Source organism: Petromyzon marinus, chromosome 8 (assembly GCF_048934315.1).
Source record: "Petromyzon marinus isolate PM22_M1 ecotype Great Lakes invasive population chromosome 8, UKy_Petmar_22M1.pri1.0, whole genome shotgun sequence".
NCBI classification, from domain to species: domain Eukaryota; kingdom Metazoa; phylum Chordata; class Hyperoartia; order Petromyzontiformes; family Petromyzontidae; genus Petromyzon; species Petromyzon marinus.
Window position 1 is genome coordinate 5629633 of NC_133674.1, and position 24391 is coordinate 5654023.

General features: G+C 42.6%; 1 protein-coding gene across 7 annotated transcripts in view; it reads right to left on the reverse strand.

Annotated features, from left to right (window-relative positions):
* Positions 1-24391, reverse strand: part of PALD1 (phosphatase domain containing paladin 1) — a 213729-nt gene that overhangs the window by 36725 nt on the left and 152613 nt on the right. For 2 of the 7 annotated variants that reach the window (XM_032949504.2, XM_032949506.2), the window contains exons 2-3: positions 6230-6432; positions 2504-2606 (exon numbers count right to left, since the gene is read on the reverse strand). In XM_032949504.2, the coding sequence (XP_032805395.1) occupies positions 2504-2606; positions 6230-6405 (279 nt within the window). In that variant the 5' untranslated portion in view covers positions 6406-6432. The other 5 variants (XM_032949502.2, XM_032949503.2, XM_032949501.2 and 2 more) reach the window with 5 other exon arrangements.

Here is a 24391-nt window from a genome sequence, read left to right on the forward strand (position 1 = left end):
CATTGGAGAAACCAAACGACATATCTCGGACTGCATCCGCGAACATAAAGCAGACTTGAAACACGGTAGAACGAACTCCTCTGCCGTGGCAGATCACTGTTATAATTCAGTGGGCTCACATGACATTGACTTCTCCAAGACGGAGGTTCTTTGCAAACCAACCGGCTACCATGAGAGATTCGTTCATGAGGCCATTCACATATACAAGCACAGAGACAATTTCAACCGAGAAGATGGATTCTGGCTTAGTAACCATTGGAAAGATGTTTTACACCATTTCCGTTCTTAATTAATTGTATTTTACGATGACCTTCAGACCGCAGCTCTTTCGCTGGCATTGATTCTTAATACCTCTCACACCACGGTTAATGGTATGGTTTACAACATGGAGTATAACAGCACCTCACAGCTGTCTCTCTCCCCCTCCTCTGTTCCGACCATGGATGAACTCGTCCGTCTGAACGGGGACCGTAGCTATCCGTGTTGCTAAAGTTGAGGGTAAGAATCCACCCATTTTTTCGCCATATAGCATTGTGATATATAACGACTTATTGTTGGTAGCTTAGCTGATTGGATAATAGAGTTTATTGATAACATTGAGGTAATTTATATTTTATTTTTTTATGGGTTCACTATATAGTATTCATTATATATTGTAGTGTATACCCAGTTACTGTGAATAGCTCAGATGTGTAGGCCTTGACTTCAACATAGCCAATTCTGTGACCAGTCACAAGCTAATCACTCAGTTATTTCAATGCTAAATTCTCCTGTTTGATTTGTACTAGGTGCCTCTGTGAATGTGTATGCTCTGACTTTAACATAGCTATTTCTGTGACCAGTTACAAGCTAATCACTCAGCTATTTCAATGCTAAATTCTATGCTAATTCCTTTGTCAAGGGGTGCCTCTGCGGATGTGTATGCTTTAACTTAGCTATTTCAATGCTAAATTCTATGCTAATTCCTTTGTCAAGGGGTGCCTCTGCGGATGTGTATGCTTTAACTTTAACATAGCCATTTCTGTAACCAGTCACAAGCTAATCACTCAGCCATTTCAATACTAAATTCTATGCTAATTCCTTTGTCAAGGCGCTTTGTTTCTTCTCACACAGCTTAAAGGTCGCGATCTGAGCGTGGCTTTTTCACTCCAGCGCTGTCCTCCAGACAGTCTCGTCCCTTCACCTGATGAAGGCCACTTGTGTTGTGGCCGAAACGTCGTGAGAATATTATTGTGTTATTTTATTTTATCAATTTATTATTTTATTCTCATTCTACGTGACTTTACCGAAAGAACCAAAGAAGATGAATCCTTGCAGTCACGAAAGCTTTAAATCGAAATTTAGGGAATGTATGTTAGTATCACTTACAAATACATATGCAATTATGGATGGAGCAATGGTGTAGTGGTGAGGACACCGCGCTATTAATTTGGCAAGCTCAGTGCGATTCTCAGCCATGGCTGGTATCAGTGGCGAGTAAAATCTGAATTGGACCACGGCGTCTACCCCTCTTTACCAACCTGCACTGACCAGCGTGGTGAAGTATGGTCAAAACAACCGACTCTGTGTGGATAGGCCTTAATCCAGCCGTGGATTGATAAAGGGGCTGTACAATCATCGTCACTCATAACAGGAAATGTACGAACAACACCCATGATGGATAGTTGCACACATCAATGTCACATGTCTTAATAATGCATAGCTTTTCTTCCTGTGTCGAAGACTATATTTACCAGAAGTGTTATGATTGATGTCGATGGCAATCTTAGACATTTTCACAATTTTTCATAATTTCTTTTCTGTCAAATGTTTACCGTTTAATTCTTGTTTCTAAATTGTCACATTTGCATAATTGTATATACTCCATTAGCCTTACACCTTAGTCTTAGAAAATATTTCGCATGTAATCGGAAATCATTCAGTTTCACTCACACTATTCGATCCGTATATCATGAGCATCAATAATGATCTTAATGATTTAATGCGACATTATAAAAACAATATAATTATCAGCTACAAGCTCGTGCATACAATCTGCATTAATGAGGATAAATAAATGATAATCATCTTGCTTTCCAAACTGACTTTAAGCACTACATTTTTAACATAATAATTGTGTGCGTTTTTAAAATATTTTTTACGAGCTTGTTGATCTGAGAAAGATACCCACTTTTGAAGTTCAAAACAGGATGGTGGTATGAAAGACTTGAAAGAAATGTCAGTTGAATTAATTCATTTCAGATATACAATCATCCAACATGAGTGCTGTGTGTGTGCATCTTAGGTCTCAAGAATCTACCGCAGTGCAATTTATGTACATTGCACCTCCAATTTAGCATGGCTGGCTAAGTATGGCGCGAAAGAAGTTCAATATATGTACATATGTAATGCAGACAGTTTCATGTGTGAAGGTGACAGCCTCATTAATCGGACACACGGCCAAATGTCCTGGGCGCAGACGATACCAAGATATAATTCACGTGAAACTTAAGACGCACGTCACCTGGATGAGGAAATGCTCGGGGAGCGAGTCATTGATTCTCCCCATCCTGTACTCGGGCTTCATCACGTCCTCGTGTATCTGATATTCCTCTCGACAGTTGAATCTAATGAAAACGAAAATGAGCGTATTCATAGTGGCAATAATGCGGCTCAGAGCCATACGAAGACACGTAATGTGCTGCGGGTATGTACCATGGGCAGTGAAAGGCTTTTGAGGAAAGGTTATTGCACGGACACAATGTCTTGTGACACCATTTTCCAGATTTATCTTCTTTGTAGATTCATTCAGAAAATCTGTGAAATTCTTACATGACCATTATTACCTTGTGATCTGGTTTTCAAAAGAAAAGTCCAGCATTGGGTTGCCATCATGAACGTTATTCTCAAAACACTTTGACCAGTGTTCATATTATTCGTAAACAACACAACAACTGTATGAAAAAATGAGTAAAACCTGGCAAATGATACAAAAAAAATCTCCAAATGCAGGGATTATGAGGAAACACACTCGGGTTATAATTATGCATGAAATAAACACCATAATCGATGGCTATAATAAATTTAAATTACATATGAATTATTATATTCTTAGCTCTTTCGGTAAAGTCACGTTGAAGGGAAACAATAAAATAATAAAATATATTGATATATTTTATATTATATATTGATATATTTTATTATTTTATTGTTTGCCTTCAACGTGACTTTACCGAAAGAGCTAAGAATGTGAATTACTGCAGTTACGAAAGCTTTAAATCAAAATTTACATATGAATTGTTTTCATAATAATCCATTAATGTACTGTAAAATTGAATACATTCAGGATAACACAACATCATGTGGAATTGAGCAGGGCGAAGCCACCACTTGAGTTCGATTCCAGGCCAAGGTGAATACATGATGAGTGATACATGATGAGTGATGAGTGATATCTGAACCATTCCTGGGCCCTTCGCCAATCTGCAATGACCAGCTTGGTGAAGTATAGTCAAACAATCGCAAGGACCAACAGTGTGGTAAGGCTGAGCAATTTGTGGAGAATATCTAATTGCGATTTTTCTGACAGATATTGCGATTACATTTTTTAAAGTCAAGCTTCAGTTCAGTATCCACTGTGTAATAGATTGAAAACATGTGATGGAGCATTACCACATGATACCATAAAATATGAACTGCTCTATACAGGGGTTTAAAAAGATGGACCCAATTTCAAAGCTGTATATTTCACGATGGCAACATGTTACAATTACACAAAAAGTTACAAACGGTTTAATGAGTTATCAAGTTTTATTAACCATTTATAAATGCTCTATGTGCCCTTCACCTGCTGTACGGACAACATCGAGACGAGAGTTTAATTCGTCCCAAACGCCTCTCAAAGTGTCTTCTTCCACTGAAGTCACCGCTGCCGTGATTCTGTTTTTGAGGTCATCCAGATTAGTCGCTAACGGTGGCACAAAAACACCACGGTCTTTTGTGCCACCATGCTCTTTGACATTGGCGGATCAATGCCAAAACGCCGTTGAAATGCACGCTGCACGGCAATAACGGGTTCAGTTTTGCTGAACTGCAGAATGCAAAACGCCCCTTGTGTTGCGGGATCGCCATCTTGCGAATGACTGAGGCTAGGGGCTGTTTGTGCGCTGGGAGAGGCATCGAGCGGTAATCATTTGAAACTCTATGCCCCGCCCTCTCTATGCCCCGCCCTTTCAAGTGGTAAGAGTTTCATTCATGGGCGGTTCGTGGTTGCAGAGATATAGCGATTTCAAATCGGGTCCATATTTTGAAACACCCTGTATATTCTAATGCAAGGATGAGAACTTGAAAGATATTATTTGCTTCCAACATGTATTTATTAAAAATTTTAATTGAAATACAACAATCAAACATAGAACAATTGTTAAGTTCAATAAATACAGTTATAATAATAAAACAATTCCAATAACAAAATAATAGGACTTTTCAAATCGCAAAAAATTGCAGCCTTTGCGATTTGCTAATCACATTGTTTCAAATTGCGATTTCGATTTGAAATCGATTAATCGTTCAGTACTAGTGTGTGGATGCCTTCATCCAGCAATAGGCCGACAAGGGGTTATAAAATTACATTAAAAAAATCAAGTCCACAAACTGGGAATATTGTTTTGATACGGCCCATGACTGTGGCCCATAGACATAATGATGCAATGCATAAAACAACACCCACCAGGATGCACAAACATACCATACCTGATCATCGCATTACAACATAATAATAGTAAATATTGCAATATTGTGATAAGCATCACATAATATATGTTGACAATTCATACAACATAGTGTTCTGTCGTAATTTAATACAAATATTTAAACATTCAGAATCGGGATTGTTATTTACAACGGGCGATTTTCTCTATCGAGCATTTACATCTGTACCAAATAATGTGACGCGTGTGTTGGGTCTAATAATATTCCATTGAGCAAATTACACGCATATGGGAAAAAGATGCTCTTGCGTGTTTATATTCTCCACAGCCTTATCAACCATCGTGTAATCTTCACGAGGCTGCCTTTCTTCTCCGGACCAAATTTAAAAACGCTCTCCAGTGGGATTTTTTTTTTATTCACTGCTCTGACTGTGGCATTCCCCACTGATTAGTATTTGCTTTATTGCCTTGTGACATTCACGCAAATCTCAATGCACATCTTTCTATGGAAGCCTTTAGGTGATTCTGTTAGGAGTTGGGCCATTGTTATATTGTATTCTGCAGAGTTATCTCTTTCGTGTGGTTTGTTGTTTTTATTTTCACCCTTGGGGGTTTCTATAGCTATTGCATGGTCAAAGTTGAACTATATATTCATTTTTTTAATTACTGGTGATGCATTTTGTAAAGAACCATCGTGCTTTTTTGGAAAGACTCCTTCCAAGTTACAATTATGGTTTATTTCATGCGTATTTGGTGTTGTGACATTATAGTTGTGTGTGCCCTCTTGCATGGTCGATACGGTGTGAAATTGGAATGTGCCCAGAATAGAGCTGTGAATTTTTTTGCAAGGGTTGACAAAACAAAACATTACTGCACAACTATCTTATGGGACCAAGAGCTCAGCGGACGTGTTATTTTTTTTCCGTGTAATTATTTAAGTAGCACTTGCATTCTCTATTTGATCCAAATGTACGTTATGATTAATAAACACTTCTAAGACGAAACAAATTACTTTAGTTGTAGTAGAGGTGCGTTCATAAGTATACGTATCGTGAATTTATTCAGCTGCGCTAACGAACTCAGTTTTTTAGATTGTGTGTGTGCTCCCCTCCCATTGTGAAAATGTGCATTTCTTTCGAACTGTTTTTTTTTGTTTTGATTTAAAGCTTTCGTGACTGCAGTGATTCATATTCTTGGTTCTTTCGGTAATGTCATGTTGAAGGGAAACGTCGTGAGAATTTGATTGTTTTATATATATTTTATCATTTTATTGTTTCCCTTCAACGTGACTTTACCGAAAGAACCAAGAATATTTTTTAGTGTGTTTAGCTTGTTGTCCTTCCCCCACACCTCTGATTAGCACGGTTGGCTACATACACGTGCGAAAGAAGTTCAACAAACACACACACACGTGCAGTGGCTCCCAAAGGGTACAGAGTTCATATTTTAGGACACCCCTTCCCTAAACAACGTATGTTAACCCCCGCCACAACAAAGCGCAAGTGGCCATCGCGTGTTATGGGGGTCGCAGAAGCACTCACGTGATGAAGACAGGCGCCACCTTGTTGGTGATGACGGACTTGGCACGGCTGGTGTGGTGATACAGCGTGGGTATGGAGTGCAGGCTGGGCGTGCTGTTGGCCGACCCGTTCGCGTTGGTAGTGTGCAGGCTGCCAAAGGTGGGTGCAGCCCCACCGTGGCTTACCGTTGTGCCCATGGCTCCCTGAACAGGCCCCTCCAGCGTCTGCGGCAAGCACATCGAGACAAAATGGGCCAGCAAAATCTCCCCCAGTGCGGCGTTTAGCAACCACGAAGAAATAAACCAGTTCTACGCACTTCGTGTAAAGCGCACAATCGTAATTTCCAAACTCTTTGTCCATCCACTGCTGGATGAGGGCTGCCCCATACAATATAGGTCATGGTTGTTTGTTTCATTGTGCTACTTCATCACCACGTTGGTCTGTGTGTGTGGGGGTTGGTGGAAGGGGTGGGCCCAGGAGTGGGCCCAGGACCGGTTCAAATATCGCTTCACCACTGATGTTAGCCGTGGTCAGGCATCACACTTGGGCCGCCGGGCTAATAGTGCAAGTGTGTGAACCACTGCGACACCGCTCCAACCACGTAGATAGGGCAGGCACTGTTGATTATTTTGCGCATTTTGTTTGATCGGACCAAACGTTGAAATGCCAGAAAGCGCGCTGGGGTTAGAGCTGTGATGCATGGACACGTGACCTTCAAGGAGCGGGCTTGCGCTGTACAGTGTGCAGGAAGGCAGAATGTGCATGTGGAAAGCTCATTTTCTGCAGTTCTCGCACCACAACAATTGGGCCCTCTATGCACAAAGCTGCACGACATGCGAACCGCACTCTCCCCGCCTCAGCAATGACTCCCCCAGCACCCCAAACGCACACCCCCCCCCGTCTGCCGTCCCACCCATCCCACCTCCTTGGCCATCTGTGTCTCCATTAGTGTGTTTCCATTAGTCAACGAAGGTAAACATGGCCTCGAGGAAGACGTGTGGACAGTTTTACTGCATCAGTGAGGTGGTTCATTTTGTTGGTTTAATTGGTAAGCTGTATTTCGTCGGTAAACGAGCTTGGCAGTTTTGCCCTTCTTGGGGAAGTGTCAATTCCGCAGGTCGAATTGAAATGTAGATGCAACCACACGGGCCAGCACCACGGTCCAATAACACATTCGAGCAACATTTTTTTCGTAAAACCTTAATTTTAAAAGAAGACTTTCGTGCAATCGAAAATAATATAAAAGCAGTCATAGTGTGGCACAAGCGGGCGTGATAAATTATTATTATTTTAAAGAGGCATATGAATTCCTTTTTGTTTACAATTTGTATGCTAGCTTTTATTCTCATTCTATAATTTCAGTACCAACACTGCAATTACCGTGAGCTTACTATGATGGAATACATATTAGCTGCGTACGTGCATGCAGTGTGGGCGTACTGTACGTGCGAATCGATTGGATTTTTAAGACCACCGTAAGAATGCTCGCGAGCATGAACATGTTCTTGCGGGCATCGAAAAGAGTATTGATTTAATGCCATATAAAATCTGCTATTCATAAACATGCCCTGCTGGAGATTGTATGTTGGTTGAGATTTTAAAATACCACCAGCAAAGGATGTCGTGCAAGGAGCAACTCTATTATTTTCAAGTCCACATTGTTAAGATTTGTTTTGCATGTATGTAACGTATTTGGCACATGAAAACGTAGCTAAAATACTCCTCGGAAGACGCATGCAAAAGAATGTGCAATATTTTTTTTTACGTGGCAAACGTTACGTTTGCATTATTAACAATTTAGGAGAAGCAGTGGTGCAGTGGTTAGCACACTGCGCGATGAACCTGGTGACCCGATATTCTTGATTCTTTCGGTAAAGTCCGAGTTAGATTCCCAGCCACAGCTAACATCAGTGGGGAGTGAGATCTAAACCAGTCCTGCTCTCTCCCCCAACCCCTTCTCATTAACCAGCACTGACCAACGTGGTGAAGTACGGTCAAACAACCCCCATGACCGACATGGCATGGGGAGACCTTCACGAGGCAGACGACCTTCATCCGGCAGTGGATTTGCAAACGACTGTGAATTATTAATTAGATCTTAAATGGTGAAAGCTGGAATTTCACAGAACCTACCCAGATAGGTTACACCTATACAATTGCGTTAGATCCATTGTATTACATCAGAGCCTTACCAAAACACTGTTGTCGACTCAGGCATATATTCTGACATCTTACAGCAGACTAATTTTCTGAATTATCACAAAGCACAATCCGTCTACTTGCGCATGATGCTCAACTGGACACTGAGCTTTTGGGAAAATCGGAAGAAAACAGCAGCAATAGGTCAAGACACGTGACAACCTCCTTCACAAGCTGGCTGGTTCCATCACGGGGTGCAGGTGCCTCAGCCTTACGGACGTCACCTATCGCTATATCGTACTCGGCCGCAGAGTACCGTGCTCCAGTCTGGAGTCAGCCGTCACACACCGGGCTCGTCGATGCGCATCATCTCGGGAACTCTTTGACCGACCCCCCCCCTCTTTCATAGCTTCCAGTCCTGAGCAACATTGCTGCCCCTCACATTCGACGAGACGTTGCAACAACTACCAAGCTACCGGAGATCAAAATCAAGCTTGCCACTCCACAAAGATCTCCAACATCCACCTGTCGCACATCTTTCATCATCACAACACCCACTGCGGTCCAAATAGCCGCACCAGGACTGCTTTTCAGGAAGTCACTGGAGCTATGGACTGTAAAATCTAAATTGAAAAGTAGTTTCTTTAAAACTGCTTTCTGCATTTAGTCCATTGTCATTCCCCCTGCACCTCCAATTAGCAAGGTTGGCTACGTACGGTGCGAAAGAAATTCAACGAATGGGGTGAAAGAAATTCAACATACGTACATACATTGGCAGATACCTGCAGATGGGTGAAATGAAGGGTAAAATCAGCACCAACCCAGTTCGTTATCGTAGAACGTACAGTCTCACCACCTGGCATCATCCTACTACACCCCTGGGAGTGGGCCTTGCTGAACAGATTCCAGGCAGGGCAAGGTCTCTGTGCAGCCAACCTCCCCCGTGGGGGTCTTCATGACAGCCCACGCTTGCAGCTGTGGGTCTACACAAACAATTCTGTAGCACATTCTTGATGACTGTCCAGTGGAGGTCTACGAGAACTACACATGGCCACCGAGGATGCTACCGCGTGGCTCGGTGATTACGCACACATTGAATGAAAAGGATTATCCAAGCAAGTTATGTTGGTAAATGTATTAAATAATGGACACTCCCAATGGACAATGGGAATGTTTCCCACCATACTCACAAGGTCGCACAGATGCATTCGACTTCCAAAACTCTTAAGATGAAGGACAGAATGACATCCACATCCCGCATAGCTCTACCAGGTGTCAGATGACACACGGTCTTAAAAGCAATGTGATAAATGTATCACCGTCACTTCAGTCGCTGTACATACCTGTGTACAATCTGCACAGCTGCTCATAGTTTCAGGTTGAGAGCCAGGACTGTCATTGTTGGCTCCAGATAATTCTAGTTATTTGCCTAACTTACCTTAGGCAGAAAGGTATAATTTTCTTTGTAAGGGGAGAGTGCAACACGGCAGTGTTTTTCAATACAGACTGGGTGGGTCATCAGTCGCTCATTTTCAAGATTAATCCATTCCGTTTGTCTACGCCATCCTCTGTCAAGTCATCCCTTCTGGATGCTTCATTAAGAATATATACTTACAGTAACATCCCACTTGAATGTGTAGTACAGGCTTTCCTAAGGGCAGAATATTAATGAAAGTGAAATGTATAAAAATGTATAAAATCCATTTCAAAACAGCTAAAAAATAAATGGTTTGCATCAGCGTGCAGAAATGTAATAATCGAGGACATTAAAGAAACTCATTGAACTTGAATATACAGCAGCTGTGTTTAAAAATAATAAACGTGAAGTCCACGCCGTGCTGGGTACAACTTGCCTACTTTATACACACAGCTGTTGCACTGCAGCACAAACACGTCACACAGTAAAAGCAAAGTGACAAGCTTTACATGTTGTGGATAATATATAATTTAAAGCGCGAAGATATTAACCACAGTACCATAAAAGGGACAATAAAAAAACTAAATAAAGATACTGTATACCCTGAGACAGTATGGTGCATAGGATGACACCAGGCCTTAAATTCCAGTTTGACTTTTGACCTCAATACGAACGCTGCATTCATTAAATAAATGTCCAGAATATGAATGGATTAACGTAGGGCCCCCTTTAAACACAGACTATTGTGAATTAAAACTGGAACATTATTCGGTGGAGTAATTATTATTGTCAAGTCAGGCATCATCATCATCTCACTTTCCACACCTGAAACAAATCCCATAGGAACAACGTTACTTTACCTGTGCACTGCCAAAACATTACGCACACTTGTACATTGAATACGACGCTATATGTACTATATATCTGCATTCACCTTAGTATATCACCTGTCCTTGGATGGGCGACGACCATGCATCAGTATAACATCTCGTGTTGCAGGCTACTGCGGGACAAATCTGTCGGCAGCGGACGGCATTGTGAAATGTAACTCCACAACGTTGCGTTTTCTTCCGTCAACGTGGATTCACAATCGATATTTGATTCTTATGGCGGTACCCCGGGGTACCAAATAATACAAAATGGCACCAGGCAATTAAATATTCCATTTCTGGGACACAAATATTTCCAGGGGTGTTACTTAAACTCCGCTACTGGGGTACCAATGAATCCGAAATCGGTGCCACACTCCGCGATGTCGAAACGCCAGACATTCACATAAAAACCCCGTTATCGAATAAATAAACTTTGAATAGTGCATCGTGAGTACAGCGAGTCGAGAGGAGTCGCTTGCCGCATCGCCGACCATCAACACAGACTAAAAGTGACTGCAGCATCAGGGGCACGATGGTACCACCCCGGGGAGTACAGCCACAAGGTTCATTTGGCGAGGCCACTTTAACGAGATCACCACATTTGTTTTTAAGAATCATTCACCGCTGCCTCATAGGGCCATGCAAATTGTCACCTTGGCATGTGGTGGTGGTGGCGGGTCTTAACGACACGAACGCGGTCAGATAATGTCGTGGCCGAAAACCAGAAAATGTGTTATGAAGTGAAGTATATTCCGATAATAATATAACTCACACGACCCGCGCTGCGTGGGGAGGCTCTCATCCAGCAGTGGAGTGCTTTGCATACAATAACGCACATGTACATATGTCCGCAACGTTTAAATAATGTACGGTATGAAGTGCTAATCGTGTGATATAATTATGAACAGGCCTAATACAGTATTCTGTATTAACGATGACAATTCCCTGCAAGTACGGAATCGTAATTACAATACATAGTAAAAGCGAAGCCCTGCAATGTTTTGCAAGGGCCTTCCGCTGGAGGGTAGCTCTCGTGGAGCCTCTCTCAGCGCGTATTTGGCCTACTCTTCCACGTTGGCGAGACAGAAGAAGACCTGGCGAGTTTCCCACACTTTAACCCACCACACGGGGACCTTGCCCGTCCGCTTGTGGCGCACAGCGTTGTGCGGGCAGCTCGTGCGCCGGTCCGAGTGGTACGGTGTGAAAGAAGTTCAACACACACACACATATATACACATTATTAACACCGTGGCCTTGTATTACCCCTGCCCCAACAGAATAATAACAATAATAATACCGAGCCGGGAGATTGCTCGCGTATTCGTTGAAAGGCGACGTTGTTGCATGTACGCAGCGTGTTGGAACTTCTTTCCCACCGTACGTAGTAGCCGACCGTGCTCATCATCGGGCGGGTGCGGGATGCATCGGAAGACGAACACAACGTGAAGACGATGGGTGATGGATGCACGCGTGTGGGCTCGAGGCCACGCGCGAACACGGAGAGCGATGTTATTAAAGCGACAGCATGCGTTGCCTCTTAGAATGCCAGCGCTCTGCGCATTACTTGATCGCAGCTGCGCTTTAACACGAGCGACACTCACGCACATTCCACGTCGTGCCCCAGCGCGGTTACCAAAGCAGGTACCGTACGGGGTGGTGGGGTGGAGGGGGGCACACACCCGCCTGCTCCTCTCGCCACATTCACAGCTCGATAGGACGGCGGGAGACAGCGGGGATCGGGGGTGGCAGCGGGTTATATACTGAACGTTGTTGCATCGCGCAAAAAATCCAGACGCTTATGGGCCTCCTTCCTGCTCCTCACTCCAACATCCATTCCCCCCTACGCAACTTCCTTCGGCTCCCGTGCCGACACCCAGCGCGCGCGCGCACGCACGCACACGCCACCATTAACGTCGACGAGCAGCATCATCAGCATCATCGTCATGAGAAGCGCCACATTTACCGGGCGGCCGAGGGTTTACTACTCACGCGTGCCGCTTTAGTCTCAAGCAAATCGATGGCTGCGCCGCTCATCGCTCCATGGTCTCAAAGCAGGGCTGCTGGCCGGGCCGAGCAACGCGCCTCCCCATCTGCGTCCATGTGTCGGCACGGGGAAGCGGCGTCGTCTTCAATGGGACGTGGGAGCAGAGAACCCCGCGGCAACACCGCCCCCTCCTCCTCCTCCACCACCACCACCTCCCCTCGCGTGCATCCCCATCCCACCCTAACTCCACCCCAGCTCTCACACAGCCCCCACAACATTCACGCGTTCCTGCAACAATAATGATTCATGTGGACGCGAGACGAAACTGTTAGCCGGATACAGCCAAAGTCCCAAGCTGTCTGTGTGTTGAGTGGTGGGGGCCAACACCGCCAGTGACGATTATCTGAACCGGTCTTGGGCCTCCACTAGGTCGACTCAGCCTCAAACGAGTACCTGGTGCGGTGTGTAAACATCGCCACTGGGGAGACAAAGGCGGCCGGGCGTTGTGTCGGCCTTTATAGGTGCTCGCTAACAGCACTTGCCCCTAAAGTCTGTTACAGGCTATAGGGAGATATTTGTCTTTGTGATGGGGAAGCGGTAGTGTAGCGGTTAGCGCGCTGCGCAACAAAGCCGGCGATCCGGGTTTGATTCCTGCTCACGGCCAACACCAGTGACGATTATCCGAACCGGTCCCTGGGCCTCCACTAGGTCGACTCAGCCTCAAACGGGTACCTAATGCGGTGTGTAAAATATCAGCACTGGGGATACAAAGGCGGCCGGGCGTTGTGCCGGCCTTCATAGGTGCTCGCTAAAAGCCCTTGCCCCAACAGTATGTTTAGGCTATACATGGGATCTTTGCCTTCTTTGGTGCAATAAACAACCCTTATTTATTGTGACTGCCAAACGTGGTATTTTGAAAGCCAGTATAGATCTCAACATCGCTTGAATATCATGATATTGGTACTACAAAGGCCCCCGAAATGAATTTAAAATGTACGGCTCTTCCATGTGTTTTCAGGTTGTGGTGCGTGTTTGGTAAGATGTCTGACCCTTCACTTCACGTGCTGTGCTGGAAGCTTCTTCAGTATCTGAATTCATAAAATGGGAGCTTGTTCATATTCTTTGGGTCTTTCGGCAAAGCCACGTAGATATAAAAATAATCAAAACAATAACAATATCACAACGTTTCGATCGCAACACAAGCTTGTTCGGTAACTGAATCCACATGCTGGGAATGTCTTGAGTAACTGAATTAACTTACCGGGCGTTTGTTGAGTATTCAAATATATGATCCAGGTCCGATTTAACACAGCACATAAAATTCGTGATCTGATCCCATCTGTGAAGGACAAGATCCCTGACATGCAATATTCCGGCGTCTACAAACTAAGCTGTATCTGCGGCAGCAGTTACATTGGAGAAACTAAGCGACATGTCTCGGACCGTGTTCGTGAGCATAAGGCAGATTTGAAACACGGTGGGACCAATACCGTACTTCTGCTGTGGCTGATCATTATTTTACTGCGGCTGGCTCACACGAAATTGATTTCTCTAAGACGATAGTACTTTGCAAGCCCACTCGCTATCAACAAAGATTCGTTCATGAAGCCATCCATATATACAGACACAATTTCAACCGAGAGGATGGGTATAAACTCAGCAATCATTGGAAAGATGTCATCAACCACTTTGGGTCAAGACTTGATTTGTGTTTTCTTGTTACCTTTCCCCAGAACACATATGCCCCGCCCACTTCATTCTGACACCAGGACCGCTTGTGCCACGCCCATTATTGAAACCTTTATAAACGGTTGCCTTCGGTGACCTCCCCCCTCTTTCCTCCTGAAGACGATCGCTTGTGTTGTGATTGAAACGTCGTAGTTTTTATTTTATTTACTTTTATTTTTCTATCTACATGACTTTACCGAAAGAACCAAAGAATATGAACTCCTGCAGTCACCAAAGTTTTAAGTCAAATGTTTGTTGAGTAACTGAAACCACACTATGGGAGTTTCTTCAGTCACTGAATTCGCATGGTGGGAGCTTGTTCAGTAACTGAATTACTGAATTCAATTGCTGGGAGCTTGTTCAGTAACCGAATCCACATTCTGGGAGCTTCTTTAGTAATTCAATTCACATTATTGGAGCTTCTTAAGTAACATAATTCACATGCTCGAAATATCTTCATGAATTGAATTCACATGTTTGGAATTCGGTTGCTGAAGAAGCTATGAATTATTTCAACAATGTTTTGAATTTCGATTTAAAGCTTTCGTGACTGCAATGATTAATCTTCTTTGGTTCTTTCGGTAAAGTCACGTAGAATGAGAATAAAATAATAAATTGATAAAATAAAATAACACAAAGAACCAAAGAAAATGTTTTGAATTTTACCAGGTAAGGCCCGATGAGCTATATCGCTCTTTTTCAGAAGTGACCCGGCCTCAAATGATATAGAAGCATGTGTCTAAATGTAGAGGGACTCTCCAAACTTGAGGACATGACCACGGGGAGAACATACACACGTGAAATATACAGACATCAGGGTGGGGATGGAACTCAGAACCTTCTGTATACGAGGCAAGGCACTTAACATCTCGCCACCGCCACGTTTGCACACGGAGCAAAACATGGGACAATATGCCGAACAACATTTTGTACCTCCGATTAGCGTAGTTGGTTACGTACGGTGCGAAATAAGTTCAACATACAAACAACATGCGAGATGACTCAAATACACATCGTAGAGCTGTTACAGCACGATTGCAAAAACCTACACCTAGGTATTGAAATGTTCGGTTCAGGCGGTGCTGCATGCGATGCTTGTTTTCCAGCAACATGCATTTTGTTGTAGAGGGGAATGCAAGTTGTATTTGTCAGAGGAATCTGGCTTCCACAATAAAGTGCTCCCTTGCAAACAGGATCTTTAAAAGGTAAAGATCAGATCTGGCCATGGTTTCACAGCACTGCTGATGGAGGGCACCCCTTAACATGCTCCTGCACGGTGTGAAGACAGGTCAAAAACACTGAACTTCAAATTACAGAACTCCTCTAAGCTGTTGTGATAGAGATAATCGATATTGCAGATCCTGATATCCGCTGGGTTATCTGTCAATTTACTCCTTTCATCCACGGGAGAAATAATCGCGAATGACCACTCAGATGACAGGATAAATTTGACCACTCAGATGACACGATAAATTTGACCACTCAGATGACAGGATAAATTTGACCACTCAGATGACAGGATAAATTTGCTGCGTGACCACTCATGTACACGAAAAAAAATGTTGAGTACTAGGAAGCAGATTCGCTTTGCATTATGGGTAAAACATGGAAAATAGAAAGAAATAGCGCCATGGATAATAGGAGTTTTTTCAGACCCTATAGCTGCCACCGATTCAGAGATGCATGGGTACTAGGGCCGTGGGTAAGAGGCGTTCTCCTGCATCCAGTAATTCTGGAGCGTCTTAAATTGCTATCTCATTTAGATGTCCTAGAAATTAATGTTATATTGCAACATTAGTGTATTTCCTAAATGCAGTGTATGCTGTTACGGTGCGGCTCATTTGACGTAGGTCATGGTGCATTGCCGAGATTAAGCTGTCCCAACAGACAGTGATCTTTAAGACATATTGTCACCAAGTACAGTACGCTAACACCTACATGTGAAATGTACGATTATTTACTGAGTGGTTTCCAATTGTATAGCTGTCTCAATACTCTTTGGTTCAATTCGGTAAAGTCACGTAGGTAAAAAATAAAACAACAAAAATCACGGCGTCTCGGCCACAACACAAGTGGCCTTCATCAGGTGAAGGGACCAGACTGTCTCGAGGACAGTGCTGGAGTGAACACAGCTAAGCTCAGAACGCGACCTTTAAGCTGTGTGAGAGGAATTAAGGTGCCTTGACAAAGGAATTAGCATAAAAATTAGCATTTAATTGGCGGACTTAGCATGATGAACGGTGTAGAGGGGGTGAACATGTGCAGGTCGGCGAGGGGGGGAGGGGGAGTTTACCTATTGATGGTGTGAAAAGGGAATTTTAAAAGCTGCGAAAGTTTGGGGTACCACTACTTGAAAAAATATACTGTACCATTGAAAATTAGTTTATTGTTTGGTTCGATTTAGAACATCTTTCCAATGGTTGCTTAATTTGAAACCATCTTCTCGGTTGAAATTGTGTCTGTGTTTGTAAATCTGAATTGCCTCGTGAACAAATCTCTGATAAAAACCCGTGGGTTTGCAAAGAACCTTGGTATCGGAGAAAATGATATCGTGATCACCCACAGCGTTGTAACAGTGATCAGCTACGGCAGAAGAATTCGTTCTGCCGTGTTTCAAATCTGATTTGTGCTCGCAAATTCGGTCAGAGACATGTTGCTTCGTCTCCCCGATATAGCAATCACCGCAGGTACAACTCAATTTGTAAACCCCGGGGTACTCTAAGTCAGGAATGACATCCTTCATGGATGGGATCAGATCACGAATTTTGTGTTCTGTATTTAACCGGACCTGGATCTTGTGTTTGTTTAGAATTTTGGAAATCTTTTTAGTAACGCCTGCTATATATGGTAGTGTGATGGTTTTGACCGGAGTATCAAGTGGTTGTTTCTGTATGGAGGGAGAAACAGCTTGGCGGATGGTGCGGTCAGAGTATCCATTCCTTTTGAGGGCCAGGTGTACATGTTTTAATTCACTGGTCAGGTGGTGTTGGTCCGAAATGCAATGAGCCCTATGGTATAAAGTTTTGATGAGAGAATTCTTTTGAGCTGGGTGGTGGTGGGAATCAGGTTTCAAGTGGGAATCTGTGTTGGTGGGTTTCCTATTGACAGAATGCCCCAATCAGCCATCAGGTCTCCTCTCAAACAGAACATCTAAGAATGGTAGCTTGCCATCTTTCTCCATTCACGGGTTTTTATCAGAGATTTGTTCACGAGGCAATTCAGATTTACAAACACAGACACAATTTCAACCGAGAAGATGGTTTCAAATTAAGCAACCATTGGAAAAATGTTCTAAATCGAACCAAATATTAAACTAATTTTCAATGGTACAGTATATTTTTTCAAGTAGTGGTACCCCAAACTTTCGCAGCTTTTAAAATTCCCTTTTCACACCATCAATATGTAAACTCCCCCTCCCCCCCTCGCCAACCTGCACATGTTCACCCCCTCTGCACCGTTCATCATGCTAAGTCCGCCAATTAAATGCTAATTTTTATGCTCATTCCTTTGTCAAGGCACCTTAATTCCTCTCACACAGCTTAAAGGTCGTGTTCTGAGCTTAGCTGTGTTCACTCCAGCGCTGTCCTCGAGACAGTCTGGTCCCTTCACCTGATGAAGTCCACTTGTGTTGTGGCCGAAACGTCGTGATTTTTGTTGTTTTATTTTTTACCTACGTGACTTTACCGAATAGAACCAAAGAGTATGGATCCTTGCAGTCACGAAAGCTTCAAATCTAGCTGTCTCAAATTAAGGCTGTATGCACGAGTTCGTATGTTGAACATGTGATGCCATCGTTGTTTTACTGCCGGTGTACACAACCTTCATTGAGCCATTTTGTGTTTGTGTTCCTATTATTTTTCCAGTCTAACTGGCCCTGTTCATCCCTATCCTATAATTCATATGATTCGTGAGTTCTATATATGTAGTGGAATAAATAGGCGCATGGGGGTAATTGGTGAGTTTGCTCGCGAGCCAATTAAGCTGGGGGAGCCAAGGACGGCTGTGATTGGTTGGTGTTGTTGTCAGGGCTGGAGTGTGATTGGCTGGTGTTGTTGTCAGGGCTGAGGTGGCGTCTTGAAGTCTGGCGAGGTAACAGGCGCACGGGCACGAGGAGCGTTGTTAGGAAGCGGGTTAATTAATTGGGGTGTAATGAGAGCGGGGATAAATTGGGGAGACGTGAGGAGAAACGAGAGTTGGAGTCGGGGGCTGGATGAGGCAAGACGTGGAGCAGCTGAAGAGAGAAGCAGCCAGCAGTGGAGAGAGCATAGTGATAGCGAAGAGCGGAAGACAGAGACGAAGCAGTTAGCAGTGGAGAGAGCACAGTGATAGCGGAGAGCGGAGAACAGAGACGAAGCAGCCAGCAGTGGAGAGAGCATAGTGATAGCGGAGAGCGAAGAGCAGAGGCGAAGCAGCCAGCAGTAGAGAGACAGTTTAACACGTAGGCTTTCGCGACCAATATTATTCATAATAAAGGTTTTTGGGTTAGATCGCGTTTATTTATAAATCTGCCGTAACCCTCCACCACCCGACACGGCCAATCAGCAAAAAAAAGTGTCACGTTGACAAAAGACAAATAATTCACTACTTCAGCCCACCGGTGTGTTGAAGAGTTAATCCACATTTACAGTTTGAGTACGACGTTTCGCTGGTAAATACTTCCAGCATCATCGGGCAATTCGCCAGAATGGTAAAGCCCTCGCTTGCTCCCGGTTTTATATAGAGCAGCAGGGTGACGTCATCACTTAACTCATCAGGTGCAGTGATTAGAGGCGGAGGGGGGGTAATGTAATTATATAATCGATTAGTAATCAGTCATTGGTTATGATTAGTAATGAGTTGTAGATTAGTAATTCTTTAAATCAAAATGTAATGTGTATTATTTAATAATACGCTTCCAGGCCGCACTAAGCCGGTAGCTGTCAGAGCGATTAAAGTTATTCTTGTTCCTCTCAATTTCAATGGATTCTCTAATTAGTCTTTGCCAGTAATAATTAGTTTTACACACCACTGCAACATTGTCAAAATCAATTGAGTGTCCTTGTTGACAAGCATGTTCTGCTACTGCCGACAGTTGTGTTTGAGATAATTTAATATTTCTCTGATGTTCTTTTAGTCTTACGCTGATGTTACGTCCCGTCTGCCCAATGTAGCAGCTGCCACATGAACAATTAATCCGATATACACCTTCTGTTGATAGTTTAGGTAATGCGTCTTTAGTGCAAGATACTAGTTTTTGAATTTTGTGTACTGTACCAAATCTTGCTGTAATGTTTTGCTTTTGCAAAACGCGGGCTAATTTGTCAGTTACTCCTGAGATATGGAATTTTTATTGTTTTAACAATCTGGTCGTTTTCAGTAGTATTGCTTTGCGATCGTGATTTGGCATTCAGTGCTCTGTTAATTTGAGCATTATTGTAGCCATTCTGTCGTAGTGCGTCTTGATAAGAGAGGATTTTTGAGCTGGATGATGATGTGATTCTGCATTCAGATAGGCATCAGTGTGCGTTTGCTTTCTGTAAACGCTGTATGTTATTTTACCGTTTAGGCCATGTCCAAGCAAAATATCTAGGAATGGGAGTGTGTTATTCACCTCCATTTCCATGGTGAACTGGATGGCCGGGTTTTGTGCATTGAGATGATTTAGAAAATCATTAAGTGTATCTTTACCATGTGGCCAGACAACCAAAGTGTCATCCACATACCTAAACCAAAAGGATGGTTTTAATGTGCTCGAGGCAAGTGCTCTTATTTCAAAGTTTTCCATGTACAAATTTGCTATAGCAGGGGATAAAGGAGAACCCATTGCTGCTCCTTCCTTTTGTTTAAAGAAATCCCCTCTCCATAAGAAGTAAGTGTTATTTAAACAATGGCCAGCAAGTTTCGGAATCTCTTTTTGTAAACCGGTATTCTTTACTAGTGTATCAAGTAATTTAAGCGATTCGTCCACTGGAACCTTAGTGAATAGAGAAATCACATCAAAACTTACCAGAATATCATCAGGAGTAAGTTTAATATCTTTAATCACATTCACAAGATGTTCTGAATTTTTTTATGAATGAAGATGTCTTACCGATGTAGGGCTGTATTTGTTTGGTTATATATATATTTTTTTGCTAATTGATATGTGGCAGAGCCAATTGTACTGACTATGGGTCGTAATGGGATGCCGATTTTATGAATCTTTGGTAGCCCATAGAGTCTAGGTGGTTTTGAGGCCCTTGGCTTAATTAGGTATTGCTCATTTTTAGGGATTAATGAATTTGCAATTATTGCAGTGGTCTTACGTTCTAAAGTATTAGTTGGATCTCGTTTAATTTTAATGTAGGTACTTTCCTCTAGTAAATTTCTAATTTTATTATCATAATCGGCTCGTGACATCACTACAGTAGTGCGGCCTTTATCAGCTGCTAGGATTTGGATATCCTTATTTACACGCAGCTCTCTTAAGGCTTTTGCCTCGTTAGAGCTAATATTTACTTTTGGAACTTTGCTATTCTCAATTATTTTAGCAACCTCATGTCTAGTCATCTCTGCCTCATTATGTGGAAGGAGTCTAACTGCTGATTCTACCTCAGCAATTATCTCATCCACTGGAATTGTGCGTGGGGTAACGGCAAAGTTAAGGCCTTTAGAAAGGATAGAGACCATGTCACCGGTTAATACAGTGTTGGTCAAGTTCAGTACAGTTTTGTTTTTACATTTTTGGTTTTCAGTAGGGATTTGTTTATTATGTAGTCTAGAAAATGTATTAATTTGGTTAGTTTTTGTTAGTTTAAACACATTATCAGCCGATTGTTGTGTTATGTTATCGATTATATTCCAATAATGCATAGATACACTATTGCTTATATCTAAGTGTAACTGCTTTAGCGATTCCGAAATGTAAGATAATTCACTCCTATTGTGCTGTATTCTCTCTATTAATAATAATTCGCTAGCTTTGTGTAGTATTTGGTTAGCTTTAGAAGACTTTATGTGATGTGTTATTTTAACTGCATTTGGTATTACCTTTGAATCTCTGCACCTTTTGAGGAATGCCAGTGAAGATATCAATTTCATCCGCTTAATGCGAAGCTTCTCCAATTTTCTGGTTTTAAGAAAAGTATCCTCCCCATAGAGGTTAGTCAGTTTAACACGTAGGCTTTCGCGACCAATATTATTCATAATAAAGGTTTTTGGGTTAGATCGCGTTTATTTATAAATCTGCCGTAACCCTCCACCACCCGACACGGCCAATCAGCAAAAAAAAAGTGTCACGTTGACAAAAGACAAATAATTCACTACTTCAGCCCACCGGTGTGTTGAAGAGTTAATCCACATTTACAGTTTGAGTACGACGTTTCGCTGGTAAATACTTCCAGCATCATCGGGCAATTCGCCAGAATGGTAAAGCCCTCGCTTGCTCCCGGTTTTATATAGAGCAGCAGGGTGACGTCATCACTTAACTCATCAGGTGCAGTGATTAGAGGCGGAGGGGGGGTAATGTAATTATATAATCGATTAGTAATCAGTCATTGGTTATGATTAGTAATGAGTTGTAGATTAGTAATTCTTTAAATCAAAATGTAATGTGTATTATTTAATAATACGCTTCCAGGCCGCACTAAGCCGGTAGCTGTCAGAGCGATTAAAGTTAGAGAGAGCACGGTGATAGCGGAGAGCGGGGAGCAGGGACGAAGCAGCCAGCAGTGGTGGAAGCACAGAGACATCGGAGCTGACGGAGAAGTGGAGATTGGAGAGACAAAGGTGGCGAGCGAGTCGAGTGAAGCACGGCGAGCGAGCCGTGGCAACAAGGGAAGTGTGGAGCATTGAGGACATGTGGAGAACTGTAAATAAAGTGGTGTTGGAAGAAAGACAAAAGTTGTCCGAGTAAAATCAACCACTACATATATAAAAACCTCTTCTCTCTATATGCATTTTTATGAAACATATTTTTGATCCCATTCAACAATGAACTCACAGCCTCAACTTGAATTTTGATTAAAAACTTTTTTTAAAATTTTCTTGCAGTGGTTTTCACACCTGATGATGATTGCTTGTGTTGCAGTCGAAACGTCGTGAGAATTGTATTGTTTTATATTTTTATTATTTTGTTTCCCTTCTACGTGACTTTACCGAAAGAACCAATAATATATAGCCTCAACTTGCTTTAATTTTTTAAAATATTTTAAACAACTATGAAGATCATATTTCTTTTCTCTCTCACTGTATAATATCGTCGATGTTTATGCCATGTGTTTTGTGTCAGAAAGGTGGCAAATATGTTCCAGGAAGGCTTGACTTCATCACATCGGTTGAATTCAAGAGAGCTCTAAAACATGGCATGTTTCGTGGTCTCAGTTTATCCATCATTCATCCCTTTACAGTTTTTGTCCATCCCCTGCTGGACGAAAGCCTCCCCTCAACGTGTTGGTCAGAGATACGGTTGTTTGGTCATACCACACCACACGGGTCAGTACAGATTTGGTAACGGTGGGCGGGAACTGGTTCGGATATTACTCACTACTGACATTAGCCATCGGAAGGGCATCTAACTCGTGTTGCTTGACTTCACAGTGAAGTGCATTACGACCACCAATGCCACTGCTCCACCCCTCGACTCACTAAGCACGGTTAGCTGGGACGGATGTGTCCTCTGTGAAATTGGTCTCCGCGTTGTAAAGGAACACGTGAAATATATCATTTGGAGAGCGTACGCAGGTTTATGACATCATTCAAAACTGTGACGAAAAGTGGTAATTGGGCAGCGCGCATCACGGCTCGACGGGACGGTGGCCGCTGGTCAAGAATAATATCGGAGTGGCAGCCAAGGAATGGAACGTGTCCGAGAGGATAACTCAGGGGATCGTAAGAGACGGTAGTGGCTTTGGTAGGCCTGCATCCAGCAGTGGATTGATTATGGATGCTGATAATAATAAGCATCAAACGTTAGTTTGAGTGAAAATTATGTTTTAAAATGGCTTTCTTTTGAAAATCAGGGTCGTGTAGGCATGAGCTCAGGCCAGCCTTGCATATACCACAGGATAAATAAATCGACCTTGGAACATTATTTATTTATAACCTAGAATACCGCATTACAGCGCATCACTTTTCATCATTCATCTCCAAAAGAATAAACTTATAAATGAATAGACCTGTGCTTTTCACTCCAGGATACCACTTTATAAATCTAATTTGCATTGAAGTGAACGTGGAACAAACACACTCGCTGCAATCGAAAGCAATTTCTTCCAGACAATACAGCAGTGTGCAACATGTGATTCATCCGACAAGCATTCTTTGCATGCATGGCAGTATTTTTTGTATGCTGGCAAAATAGACAGAGTGAAATACAAAGCTTTCACACCACCGAGACCAAATGTTTTTTTATACTTGCACATCAGTTCTCTTGCAGAGCATCTTCAAATATGCAATTGGTTCCAGTCAATCACTGAGAAAGAAGGCTGAAAAAGCCATTTGATTTTTTAAGGACTAATTTCTGAGAATTAAATGTAACTGCAAGCCTCACACAAGTCAAATGTACAATCTACAAAACATTTGCAAGAGTTTCATAATAATGAATGCCTAGTTTTATTGTCATAATTTACACACAGATTCAATCAGCAATTACCTAATCTGGTTATTTCTCTTTTTAAAAGGTGGCAAGCTCAAACTAAGCCATTTCTACTAATACAACTATATTATTGACAATTACAGGAAATGCTCCTCAGTTAAACAGACAACACGATGTAGTCAGGCCCATGATAGCCACGGGGGATCCAAGAATTTACACATCCATCCCTTCCCTTCTCGAGAGCAGTGCACTCCCCAGATGAAGAAAATCTTTCCCCATCACTCATCACCCCCTCGTCACAAAAAAACCTTCCGCCTATCTCATCCAAACAATGCCCACCAATACATCTGAGTTAAACATAGTTTAAATGACACATACTGCTGCAATTTTTTTTTTAAATTGGCATGATCTGACCGACACATGTAAGATTATGTTGTGTTTTATATTGTACAGTTTTGCTTCGAACTAGGACCCTTATCTAACAGAGAGG